Source organism: Tiliqua scincoides, chromosome 8 (genome assembly GCF_035046505.1).
Source record: "Tiliqua scincoides isolate rTilSci1 chromosome 8, rTilSci1.hap2, whole genome shotgun sequence".
Lineage (NCBI taxonomy): Eukaryota > Metazoa > Chordata > Lepidosauria > Squamata > Scincidae > Tiliqua > Tiliqua scincoides.
Genome location: NC_089828.1, coordinates 33,275,483 through 33,289,077, shown reverse-complemented (window position 1 = coordinate 33,289,077; position 13,595 = coordinate 33,275,483). Strand labels below are relative to the sequence as shown.

Below are 13,595 nucleotides of genomic sequence, written 5' to 3'. Positions count from 1 at the left end.
CTGGGGTCCTGGGCTAGCTTGTCTCCAACTTCACTAGGTCCAATTAGGCCAGTCAAAAGGTCAATGCAAGGACACAGTGACCAGTATAAGGGTCTCTGGAGTAGGTTGACTAGTCATTGGCATGACTACAAAGGTCATCAGAAGCTAAAGTGGAGCAATTGCGCTCCACTTCCGCAAAACTGGAAGTGGAGTGCGATTGCTCCACTTTCACTTCCAACTGGCTGGGGAGTCCTGCAGATGCTCGTGCAAGGCTCCCCACACCCCCGACAGGCTGCTGCAGGGACTGGTGAGTGCAACCCAGTCCCTGCTGAGCGGCGCGATCCTGGGGATTGTGTCGCTGCCTCCCCCACCCCCGCAAGGAACTCTCCTAGAGAGTTTGAAAACTGCTGATTTAATGGTTTGAATAATTCATTTTGTAAAACTACTGTGAAACAGTGAAATAAGAATTTGCTTTTGGAATTAGTGTACGTAACAAAAGTGATGATGATTAAAATATATTTTCTGCTGTTCTAGCAAACCTAATGTCTTAAAAATACTTAAGCTGACAAAGGTACTTTGAAGTGTTCTTAGTTCACACCATTTCCCAGCCATGCCTGGTCTATAAATAAAGACCACGTTTACTAACTAGCCTTTGTTCACCCACAAGCCTTCTGGTATGTGTAGAACGTTGGGGCAGAGACACACATTTCTCACTTCTATTGAAATTTGCAAATGTAAGACAGTGGGAGTCAACCCTGTTTCTTATCCTTTTGCAACATTCAGTGTGTTAGAGGTGTGTTGGGGGGAAAGGAGGAGAGAGAGACCAGCTGTCTGGAGACACACAAGTCACTTGCTACTGGATACTAAATTGTGCATGCCTGCCTCCCCTTCTTCTGGTCAGAGGTACTTAGTCTCTCCCATATCATTAGCCTCCCCCAAATCTCTATTCCAAAGCAATACCCTTTTACAAAGGGCCTGGATGTCACTGTCGCTTCTAAGATTTGATCTCTGGGATTTTCCCCCTGGCCTGACTAACCTGTGTCTCTGTAGCAGCTGCAGATGGAGGAACATCAGAAAGCCAGAAGTCCATGTCTTCAGGCTGAAATGGTGCAAGTATGGTTATAGAAAACTAGAGCATAAAAGAAGAGGTACATCTGCCAGTTGGGGCAGCTGCCCCCTCTTCCCCAGGCCATAAATTTGTTCCAGAACATTTTGATGTTAGGGGAAAGATATCAGTCAGAACAGCCAATGAATTTTGTTCCACACCCTTGAAAATCTTCTAGCCACCACAAATGCAAAAGTCAATTTTGCCCCTTCTTCAGCCCCCAAAGCTTAACCCCAAAATTCAATCAAAAGTTCTCAGTATCTCACTTGGTCCAGTTCTAGGCAAAGTACAAGTGAAAACAAGGACAGGGAAGTCACCTTTTTCTCTTCCTCCTCCATTTTTTTCTCGTGATCTTTCTTCTTCTCCTTCCCCCTTTCTTTCTCTTTGTGCTTCTTTTCCTTCTTTTTGGGTTTCTTAATCTTTTTCTCAACAGGAGGAACTTCTGCATCTTGTGGTGACTTGAGTTCACTGGCATTTCTATGCCTCTGCACGGGGAGTTTCTCGCTATCTGCTAAAGGCCTTTAAGAAAAGAGATCATCAGCAATCCTAGGAAATTGAGTCTTCATGTTTCTCACAAGGACCACCAAATGCCCATCAGGGCCACAAATAGCATCTCCAAACCACCACATCACCTCAGCCTGAACTGGTTCCACTAGGAGTGGCAAACTGCAGATGGTTACAATCGTTTAAGTATTCTTCAACAATTTGAATTGTCAGAATCAGGCCCACCTTCTGCAAGTGAAGCTTCATTCACATAGGGTGTCTCTCCAATTCCCCCTCTTTAGAATTACACAAAACCAAGTAATTCTAAACCCAAATATTGTCAATAACAGACTCAATGCATGCTAATGTGTAAGAGGTGGGAATATTGTGAATTGTAATAATTGTGTTTGATAGGCTTTAATTGTTAATGAATTAAATTTCTCTTTAATTTTCTGTGAACTACTGTGGGCAAAATCTTTGTGACAAAACAGGCATAAAAGTCCAGGCAGGGGTTCTAGTTCAATGGCAGAGCACAAGTTTGGCATGCAGAAAGTCCCAGGATTCAAGAGCTGGGAAAGATCAAGACCTGCACTTGCTGCTAGTCAGTGCTGGTAACTGGGCCAGATCGCCCAAGGGTCTGACTTGGGATAAAGCAAGTTTCTATGTTCATATTCAATTTTGCTACATCAAACATAAGTGAAGTAGTCAACTTTGGGGCCACTCCTATTTTTTCCAGTTCATTAAGATTTAATATTTCAGTTACCTATTAGTAACCCCCCAATTCCGGATTGTATAATGCCCCCTAATTCTGAATTGCATAATGTGTGTTCCTACCCATGCTCAGTAAGGTTTAGGGATGTCCCCAGCCAAATGGTTTATTCTACTTCTGATCCTGAATGGGGCCAGTTCCTGCCATTGCACTTCAATAAGGAACCTCATTCTTCCTCCTAATGATCTTGCTTTCTACTATTTAGAAGGCCTGGACAAATATGACAAAATCCATGACAAAGTTAGTCAGATGTGAGAGTACTGGTTGCTATCCATCCTGCAGTTAGCCAAGCAGGTAAAAATAATCTTGAAAACAGCTGCTGGCCCCCTTTGTGCAAGGCTTCCTTTAAAGAAAGGGAGGGGGAGAGAAAGCAGCCAAACACTGTGAAGCCCAACAGGATCAAGTCTACTGAATCAAACCATTCTTTCAATCTACACTAGAACAGGTTTAAGGCTGATTAAGACAATGAAACCATGGTTCCCATCACTTGTATGGAGTTGCTCTCCTGACTGCCTATGGTGAAAAAGGTTTTGCTCCAGGTGATCAACCACAAAATTTTATTTTATTGTGTATCATGAGTAGGCAGCCAGTAGCTCTTTCTAGAGGTATTTGCGGGACTTGCTCCTAAGCTATTTGGAGTCAGCAGTTGACTCTTGGTCATGTTGTGGTTTACAGTGTTACCAAAGCAGCCAACCTTCCAAAAGGCTAGATACTTAGAGGGATCTTACCTGGCCGGCCTCCCTGAAACCAGACTGTTTGTGAAAGACAGAAAGAGAGAGAAAGGATAAAGAAAAAACCAAGACGAAAGAATGCAGTGACTGCATGGGAATGAAAAGAGCAGGAAAGAGAGAGAAATGATGCCTCTGCAGAACATACAATGTCAAGACATAAATTTGCTCTTCTCCATTGGTGCCAGCCAGATGCCATAGGACGTTTACAAGTGTGCCTTGGAGATATCAATCCCAAAAGCCATTATCTAGTAATAACTTTATAAGGACCAACAAAATAAAAGCAAAATCTTAAGCAACCTTTCAAGTCCTCCAGAACTCTTCATCAAGTTGGCTTTAAGTAAAGCAGAAAGAGGGAGAATGTCAGGAGTCATTATGTGAAGCTACTCCTCAGAGCCTGCAATTTGCAACAGTCTTAAGGGAGTACAAGAGAAATTAAGCAGACTTTATGTGGATTCGCATCAGTAGGTTAGATCTGTAAGTGGAGGGAACAGCCTTTTTTGTATTACCTTCTTCCCTAAGGCCTGAGGTCCTGCCTAGCACCTAGTTATGCCAATCCACACAGAATGTCTACTTAAGCCATTTCTGCCCAACGTTACATATATGCAAATGGATCAAATGTTTACACCTGTGGGCTGGGTAGAAATGGGTTAATTTCATTTGAGTTCCATTTTATAATTGTTACAAATTGCAGACCTGGATAGCCTCACATTATGTCCTGTCACCTTCCTCCCTCCCTCTTTTGCTTAGTTTCCTGTCTAGCCTGAGAAAGTTATAGAAAACTTGCTTAAGATTATGAATTTGGTTGGTCCTTACAATCAGATGATGGCTCTCTCTCCCACTGAACCAATATGCCTTCCTACAATCTTTCTGTTTCCAGAATCTGAGAAAAATAGCTTCTGAACACGTACATATCCCAAAGACCTGGCAAGTGTGAGTTCTATGTCTTGTGTCTCCTGAACCACCAGGTAGAAGTGACACCCAAAGTTTGTACTTACTTGTCCAGATCTATATCTAGTGCCTTGTAGGGATCATTGGGGTCTTTGTCATCCTCATCACTGGGAAGAGCATTCTAAGGCAATCAGAAAACAGACGAGTGGCTTACAACAAAATGGTATGGTTGACAAGGGAAAAGGGAGACAGGCCCCTTCTTCCAGCAGAATTTAGGTTTTTTTAAAAAACACAAAGACAAAAGGTAAAGCAAGTCAATAGAACGAACACATTGGATTTCTCATTCTCCTCTTCAAAACCACCTAATAACCCCACTACAAGAAATAACGCCACTACAGTTCCTCCTCCAGGAACATTCAGTAATATCAGAATGAGACAGACCAATCAGAAATACTCTGGAAAACCTGGACCCAGCTTCCAACAATACAAAAGACGCATGCCACTATCAATTCCTCCAGTCTACCAGTTTTCTATCCATGCGATACAAATTGTACATGAAAGTATGCCACCTTTTAAAGAACACCCAGATGGCAAGTGCCTGGGATAAGGCCTTTTTGGTGATGATAGCACCAGACAAATGACATTCCCTCCCCAGGGAAGTTTGGCAGGCTATCTCATTCCCCCCTTTTCAGGTGGGCCTTGAAAACTTCCCATTTCTGCCCAAGAAGGCTTGCAGCTCCGCTGGGCTCACCTCCGGCATCTCCTCAGTAATGATGTCCACATGATGGGCGGGTGCAATGTCCTCATCGCTCTCTGTGTGCAGTGAGTTGTGGCGCCGGTGCTTGCCCCGCTTCTCTTTCTTCTGCTTTTTTCTCTTTTTGTCCTTCTCTAGTTTCTGCTGGTGCCGGCGCTCCTCTTCCAGCTTTACGTACTGGTCGGACACTGGCATACCTTGCGGGAGGGTGGGGAAGGACAGAAGTTGTTCTCAGGCAGGACTCTGTGGGGGTTGAGCACTAAACTAACTGTCTTAAAGCCAGTCTTGATGAAAAATATTGGTTTTAGTCTACTACTTGATTACTTCAGCAGGTATGTGCATGCTAGAAAAATGTATTAAAGAAAGACACGTGTTGGTAGATGATGCATATGTGGGTTGCTGGAGATATTCTGGAAGAGGCATTCTTCCTCTTATACAGGAGGAAATGCTTTTTCCTAGATGATGCAGGCATTCGTTCAGGTAAAAATACAATTCCTTGTATCAAGTACTTATACTTCCCCAATGGGACCTTCCTCCCATTAAACTTGGACCTTCCTCAATGGGAGTCACTGAGAATCAAGTCAACCACTACTGAAGCAGCTCCACCCCTCCAATCTACATAGCTTCATACAGAGTTTCATTTCCAGGTCTGAAGGCAAAATATTGAGAACTGGCTTTTTAGAGATTATGCTAATCATGGAACGCTGCTCTTACCTGGAACTTTTAAAGGAACAGAAAGATCTATCTGAACCACAGGTATGTGCTCAACGCCGGGGGTGTCCTGGTACTGCTGGACAATAAAGGAAAAAAGAGGGAGCTTAGAGAACTTTTATATTAATATTGATTCTATGATCTGACAGAAACCTTTCAGCAAAATTGAGCCATTTAAAATATCACCCAGTAACCCCCAAATACTAAAGCCAGCTGCAGGTGGATAAGTGACACTACAGAACTCTCTGTCTTTCAAGACATTCTCACCTTTTGGGGGGAAGGAGAACTTTTAATGTAAAATGGATTGTTCGCTTGCTCCTGCTTTCGAACTTCTCGGCGCTTTAAAGAAAAAGAAAATTCCTCAAGTAGAATGATTAAAATTTTGTCATTTTAATTTTAAGCAAAAACTACCAAGGTAATCTCCCCCACAAAGCCCTGAAAAATAGCAAGAAGCCACAAGGAGGAGTTTGGTTGCACTACCCAGAGAAAATGCGAGAGTGGACCAAAAATGTGGACATCGCATCACTCCAAGTGCTTCTGGAAACAGAAGACAAATGCTATTTGACACCACAAGGCACACTGTCTGGACACAGCTCTGGCTGTTTTCAGGATTCCACACACCTCAGACCTGCCCATGAAAAGCAAAGCGCCCCCCCCCCTTTATGGACATTTGAGGTTGACTTACCCTGGCCAGTTCTTCTTCATCAATCTCAGGTTGCCGGTGCCTTGAATGTCTCTGTTCCTCATCATGGAAGATTGTCCGGGGTTTCTCATCTTCAGACTCACTGTCTGAAGGAGGCTCATTGATCCAGGCATCGAGGTCCAAGCTGCAAGATGGAGAACCTCAGCTCTACATTGTGTATTAGGACAGGAACGAACTGTTCTCCCATGTCTGCCTTCGTAATGCAGAAGGTGTGGAACAGGAACAAGCCCTCTTTAGATGGGGCCTTGCTCTTTGATTCACTGACCATGGGTTAAGCACACTAGGAATGGGACCCTTCCCCCCTCTTAAGAGTATCTTATTAATCTAATGAGACTCTCTTCTAAGAGAGATAAGTCAAGCTAGCTATCATTTGCTCTTGATCACCAATTACTGGTTTTGTTTATTTTCACTGATCGTACAATGGGCCCTCCTTATCCATGGGTTTGGCACCCATGGATCTGACTCAATGCGGGTACTGATCTGCACTGGAGGGCTGCACATGATCTCCTGGATATGACTGGAAGTGCTTTCCAGATGCATCTGGGAAGTCTTTCAAAGCACAGGGAGACCATGTACATGTAGCACCTCCCAGGGCCTCCGAAAGCCTGCCAGAGCCTTCTGAAAGGCACTTCCAGTTTTTCGTGTCAGGTCTCTCCACGGATATGATTATCCGTGGAAACTGGAATCCGCGGGGTGTGTGTGTGTGTGGGAATTGATTCCTTATGGAATTACTGTTTTATAAATGCTGAAAACAGATTCATAAGTCATCTGATCAAACAGCAAGATAAAATGTCTACCACACTCTTGCAGTTTCGCGACCAGTAAAAAGTTGTTGTATGACAATTCCCTAACAGATCTTACAAAGTAAGTCTTTCACTAATATGGCTATTTGCATTTTATTGTTGCAAATCTTATTTTTACTGCAAGTTTTAACAAAGCATTATTAACCGTTTATACTGACTGCATCCCCTTTTGTTTAAGTAGCTCTGGTTTGTTTTTTAAATGTGAAAAGGCAACAGGTAAATGTTTAAAGGTCACAAAAATAAAAGGGGATCAGGAGAACTACAAGATACAACAGCCACAGACCTTCAAATAATGCCTCAGACACACATGAGGTGCTGGATCTGATAGCCAAACCAACTCAAGACTTAAAGCACGGGGGGGGGGGGAGCATATGAGCCTGATTCTCTATTTCACTGGTACTCAAACTTCTTGGGAGTAAATCTAAGTGTTTAGATTTGGGAGTAAAGGTAAGTGTTTGCAGGGGCTCATTGTAGCTTGTAAAAAGTGAATGTTCTGGTTGTCACAAACATAACTTTCACTTTTACAAGCTGTGGGGAGCCCTGCAGAGTGCTCCACAGGGCCCCCCACACACCCCAAACTCCTTCCCCAGCGGTGGCACAATCCTGAGAATCACATCACTTCTTTCCCCATCCCTGCCCCTTAAAGGGACAGGGGCAGTGTTACTCAGGCTGCTTGGACGTGACCCACCAGTTTGAGGCCTGCTCTACCCAATATCCAGCTTCACAGCACACCACAGTTTATCTGGTTCAGATACAGCACCAGGCTATATTCAGGCAAGTCTTGGCTTGCTTGCAAACCAGAACTGGAAGCCATGGTTTCAACTGGGTTTCAATTGCTGGTTTGGAAGCTATGGTCTGCTGAAGAATCAGAAATCAGTGTGCATGAGGGAAGGATTTTTTCCCAGAGTGTAGGCCCTTTTGGGACAGAAGCCATATAGTTATTCGATTTTCTCTGTAAACCACTTTGTGAACGTTTTTGTTCAAAAGTGGACCCACTTTCAAGTATCTCTTGGTGGCTACAAAGACTAAAAAGCTGTCTTTTTAAAAAAAAAAAATAAAAACTAAGTTCATGATGTCAAGGAACAATGACTGGCATTTGTTCAGCTCAATCCCACACACAGAGCTCTCGGTGACTGCATCATGAGTTTCAGAACAGAACCCCAGTATGTGGAGGGAGCCTTACCCTTCTGGAATTGGAACTTTCTTCTGGGCTTTGGGGGCAACGGGATTGAGTTCCCCAGCAAACAAGGCAGTCACTTCCTCAGCTACTGGCACCTCTTTAATCTGAAGTTTGTGGATGTATTTCATGAGCTGCAAGATGCAGGAAGCCTGGGAGGCAAAAGAAGAGTTCCAAAAAAAGGAAGACCCCAGAATCCAGCCAGAAGCCCATACCACACTTGTTTCTATTTGGGAAGAACATGGGGCATCCTTACTTACTCGCTCCTGGACCTCAAGATCAGCACTCTGCACAAACTGAGGCAGGCGTTCAATCATCATCTGGGTTGTCTCCTGGGCTGCCTCTTTCTCCCCAGTTTGCTCCTTCTGATGCAGAATTGAGGCATACAGCTTCACCATGTTTTGAACGTAAACTGCCTGGATGTGGCCTGGGAGGGTGGTCACTTTCGGCCGCAGCATGGCTTCAAGCGTCTGGTGTGGCTCCTCAAGGTGCCTAAAGAGAGCAGTGCAGGCCATGATGGGATTGGTTTTTCTTCCTAGCACCTTACTAAATGGCTGAAAAACATCACAACATCTATCCTCCAATGCCCAACTTCTATATTAAGCACAATCTATCTAACATGGTGCTTTATAGGGTAAAAAAAGCCACAAGCCTCTACCCCAAGAAGTTTACAGTCTCCTATTCCTCTTTTTCTAAAGGGGACGTTATCAAAAAACAAACATGTACAAATGCAACTATATGTACTTAGTCTTCAATTCAGTTGACAATGAGAATGACGGATTAAGGCAAAGACTTCTCAGAAGGAACAACTTTTGAGCAAAGATATGAAAGGAAAAAGTTGAAACAATGGAGGTTGTGGGAGGAGGTTGCAGACAAAAGGGGCAGCAAAGGAGAATGGGAGGAGTCATTTAAGGGAACAGGAAATCTATGGGGGTTCTAGTGGAGAGTCCCAGTCATACACTTTGCTCTTCCCAGCTGCCAAATCTGCAGACACTTACTCTGAGAATTCCCCACATATCCACGCAGCAGCATACAGGACCTCGCAGATCCCATTTCGTTGTGTGTTGCTGGCAAGTAGGTGAGCATTATCCAGGAGCATGGCCATCTGTGACACTGCAAATTTGCGGATGGCCTTCACTCGAATTGCCACATCCAGCATCTGGGAAGCAATGAGGTGGCCATGTCGAGTCCCTTCTAGCCGCGTCAGTTCCACGAGAATGCTGATATACCTGAAGACAGGTGAGAGGAAAAATTGTGCAAATATACTGAAAGGATTTTATCATGACTAGGAGAGACTGCAGCCAGAGACTTGGCTAACTGCTTCAAATCTATTAATCACATTTCTATCCCTTCTTTCTCCCCAGGAGGGGACCCAACAACATGTATATCCCATTGCTTTCCTCTGTAGCTCCTATCCATGTTTCTTCTGACAAAGCTCTCCTCAGATTAGTTACTTTTCACATTTTTATACCACCCTTCCTCCAAGGTGCTCAGGGTCCTTCCTTTTGTCCTCACAACAACCCTGTGACGTAGATTAAGCAGACAGTGACTGGCCTAAGGTCACCCAGGCTGCTTCATGGCCGAGCAAGGATTTGTACCTGGATCTTCCAGGTCTAAGTCCAACTCTTTAGCTACTACACCATCCTGGCCCTCTTTCAAGATCTTCCCACTACCCTTCTCCTCCCCTTATTCTCCTGCACCACTGCCACTTACAGACTGCCTTTTCAGGCTCCTCCCAGGACTAAAGCTTCTTCTACCTTTCATAGGACCCTGTCCTTCTGCCTGCCTCCACAGGTCAGTGCTGCTTAGTCAATGGGACAGTGATTTTTCAGCTTGTTATATCCTTACACACATAGCAAAGCTTCAAGCAATCACTGCCAGGGACTTCATTCCCACTACAAAATCTTCAGATGCATTAATACAGATTATGAATTTCACTAGTGGAATTTACTGCCACAGGATAAAGTGGTGATCACTAGCTTGGATGGTTCAAACAAAACAAAAGGAGCACTACAGCTATTTATAGACGGAAGGAAGTTCTAGGCATATGAGGCTGTGAGGAAGATTTTCACCCTGTGCCTTGGACAAGGGTGAACTGAACTGGAAAGGATGGATGAAGGAGAATGAAGACAGAGCTGATTTCTCTAGTTCTGCCTACTGGAACCAGTGGGAGGTACAAATCAAGGATACCCTCCTCTACTGAGGAGAAAAGGGTAGACTCAAGTAGCAGTGTATCGTTAGCGCTCAGATTCAAACCTCACCCTCCCACCAGGACTACTGACCATTCAAAGTTTGTGATGTATTGGTAATTAGATTGGCTACATATATCAATGATTTTGGTCAACAGCTCATCCCTGTAGGTTGTCCCTTCAGCTTTGTCCACGTGGATCATCAGCTTTTTTACAATCTCCATCAAGTTCTTCTTGGACACCTATGACAGAGAAATATGGACATTAGCACAAAAATCTGCTCAACTACACCAGGATAGCAGCCAGCAATGTACCACCCAAAGTAGGACTGAACATTTGCTGGCCTATACAGTACTGCAGAAGACACACAAACTAATCATACCATATTCTACTTCCTGAAAATCACAGTCTTTAAAAAAATGCAAACTACTAGTTCTTATGGCCTCAAAGAGGCTGAATCCTCAAAATTTCTCTTGTCCAGGGGTGCCCAAACCCTGGCCTGGGGGCCACTTGTGGCCCTCGGGGGCTCCCAATCTGGCACGCAGGGAGCCCCCAGTCTCCAATGAGCCCCTGACCCTCCAGAGACAAGTCTCCGGCCCGACGCAACTGCTTTCAGTGTGAGGACGACTGTTCGACCTCTCACCTGAGCTGTGGGATGAGGGCTCCCTCAAGTACTTGCTGTTTCACATCTGTAATGCAGCAGTGGCAGCAAAGGAAAGGCCAGCCTTGCTTTGTGCAAGGCCTTTTATAGGCCTTAAGCTATTGCAAGACCTTCATTCGTTCATATAAGTTCCATCTCTAATGAATTCATTTATGTAAGTTTATTCAAATTTTAAATGTAAATTAATTCTTTTTTCCCTGGCCCCGACAGTGTCAGAGAGATGATGTGGCCCTTCTGCCAAAATGTTTGGACACCCCTGCTCTTGTCTATAAATCCAATTCCCAATACTTCATCACAAAGTAGTACAACTCCCCCCCCCCCCAAAAAAAAACTAAATTCAAAGGGGATACGCAAGTAGAAGATTATGATGCACTAGGGTGACTTCATGCACATTCACTTCAACAGGCCTGTGGTAAAATCATTGAATTTCTCCTTCATCCATCTCAACATGCACTACTGAATACTTTATTATTGGGGGTAAGTACAGTCTACTGCTTTGGGATTAGGTTCCTTCATTCAAGAAGGCATCCATTTAGCATACTCCTCTTATAGCAACTGGCAATTACCCAGACTGGGCACCCCTGACTAGGGTTCAAAGGCAGGCTGAGATTTAGGTGACCTAGCCTTGGACTAATGGAGCGAGATCACGACATCAAACAAAGGGCATGTAAGGTTCAGCTAAAGAATGCTTTGGCATTTGACTCAACTCAGACTAGTGTGCAGTTAGGATCCAGCCCACCTTTTAGGGGGAGAGATGGAACCATCATCTAGCCTAAGTCAGGGTCTAAGAATAAGCAGTAGCGCCAGATTTCTGACTATTTCATTGTTAGCCTTTTACCTACACCATCCATTGCCCTCGTCTTATCCATTCGTAACTCCTTTTTGCCTCCTTGTTTTAATTAACTTTCCCCCCTCATTCTGATCTTCAACCTACCTAGCCTAGTTAATTCAGACAGTATGCAGTCTTATCCCTGTGACTATGATGCACTACACTACACTAGTGCATACATTTTGGAGATAATTTGGGAATCTGGAGCTCCCACCATGCAACTGGGAGGATCATCATTTATTGATTTTACTACTTAAACCACTTTGTGAACTACTCTTGTTGAAAAATAGTACATAAATAATAATGATCACCAAAGTGGTCCCCCACTCCCTGAATTTAACCTTGGCAGTGGTTATTTGATTACTACTGCTTTGTTTGAAATAAGGGTGAGTTGCAGGAAGAAAAGTGGGTGCCACGTACCCACCCCTTAACTATTACAATCCTCCCTGTAGGGTTCCTTGTAGTGAGGGCCTGGTCACTGAATGGTGATAACCCCAAATTCATCTGCTAAGCCAGCGGTTCCCAAACTGTTTTGACTGGCAGCTCCCTTGACCTATTAGGGGCATTGGCTGTGGCTCCACATTAGGGCTAAAATCCTATACTTTGCATAGGATGCCGAGTTTTTCACAAGGAGTCCATGGCTCTCCTGGTTTGCTTCTGTGGCTCCCCAGGGAGCCAAGGCTCACAATTTGGGAGCCACTGTGCTAAGCCATGACAACACAATAAGCACACATACCATTCCATAGAGAAGGTCTAAGGCTCTGAGCCGGATTGATTCATCCTTGTCGTCCAAGCACTGAAGAATGAGATCCTTATGAGACTGGACTGATTTGGGGTGAGTCTTCAAAATTTTGGACATGGCTAGTAATCCCAAATACTTCACTGCAGGCGAGGATGAACAGAGCAAAGAAAAGTCTCATGGTAATCTCCATTTGTGTAAGAGCAAGATATTGACTAGTTCATACTGGATGCTAGGTCTTCACCATCATCCCCAAAGTGTATACAATTTATTTTTCCTTTTAGCTATCCTTTGAACTGCTGCCAAAATGTTGTTCTCCTCTAGACCACCTTTGACACCCTCCTTCATTGCCCCATATCCTTTCCCTCCTGTTAGTAGCTTTGTAAGCCAGCAGGTGTGGCATAAGTATACTTATATGTATACTTATACATACTATAATTCTGAGTGTGCGCAGCTCGGTGTCAAGCACAGATTTCAGCGTCCTGAGAAACTCAGTATGTATTTAAAACAGCAAGCTTCTAGTCCTTATTACTACAAAGCTATATTTGGAAGTACACAGGCAACATCTACTGAACTGCAGAAAATTTTGAAAGGACGAGCAAGGTTGCACAGATGGAAAGAATGGTGGCCTTTCAGTGCTCTGCATATATCCTTAGTCCTTCCTGTGACTAGTAAAACCAGAATGATAAAGAAGTGAGTTATTGTGATTTTTTTTACATTTATATGACCACTTTTCACTATTTTAACATCCAAGGCAGCTTCAATTTTAAATTAACAGATTCAGGTTGCATACTTAACATTTTTCTTAGCAAAAATAACTGAAGGCCCTGAATATTGGCCTCAATTGTCACAAACTACCACCAGAGAATGACAAAGCTCTAATACTTACAGTTCTGGTCTGAATCTTCTATCAATATCCTCAGTTTCTGAACACAAAGCTGCAAGCGAAGTATACAGGGTTAAAGCCCTCTTCTTGGAGACAAACTCTCCACCCCACATCTCGTCCAAGAAAAAGGTCTACCACACTTAAGCAACAGCATTGGTCCAATATCTTGCCTGAAGAAAAACCCCTCC

General features: G+C 43.9%; 1 protein-coding gene across 4 annotated transcripts in view; it reads right to left on the bottom strand.

The window, feature by feature from the left end:
- Positions 1-13,595, bottom strand: part of AP3D1 (adaptor related protein complex 3 subunit delta 1) — a 53,755-nt gene that overhangs the window by 8,989 nt on the left and 31,171 nt on the right. Inside the window, exons 11-24 of one of the 4 annotated variants that reach the window (XM_066635021.1) lie at positions 13,411-13,459; positions 12,519-12,664; positions 10,386-10,534; positions 9,102-9,332; positions 8,364-8,595; positions 8,110-8,255; positions 6,106-6,247; positions 5,688-5,759; positions 5,424-5,499; positions 4,707-4,906; positions 4,063-4,136; positions 3,065-3,088; positions 1,402-1,603; positions 1,016-1,078 (exon numbers count right to left, since the gene is read on the bottom strand). In XM_066635021.1, the coding sequence (XP_066491118.1) occupies positions 1,016-1,078; positions 1,402-1,603; positions 3,065-3,088; positions 4,063-4,136; positions 4,707-4,906; positions 5,424-5,499; positions 5,688-5,759; positions 6,106-6,247; positions 8,110-8,255; positions 8,364-8,595; positions 9,102-9,332; positions 10,386-10,534; positions 12,519-12,664; positions 13,411-13,459 (1,806 nt within the window). The remainder of the gene's footprint in view (positions 1-1,015; positions 1,079-1,401; positions 1,604-3,064; positions 3,089-4,062; positions 4,137-4,706; positions 4,907-5,423; positions 5,500-5,687; positions 5,760-6,105; positions 6,248-8,109; positions 8,256-8,363; positions 8,596-9,101; positions 9,333-10,385; positions 10,535-12,518; positions 12,665-13,410; positions 13,460-13,595) is intronic. The other 3 variants (XM_066635022.1, XM_066635024.1, XM_066635023.1) reach the window with 3 other exon arrangements.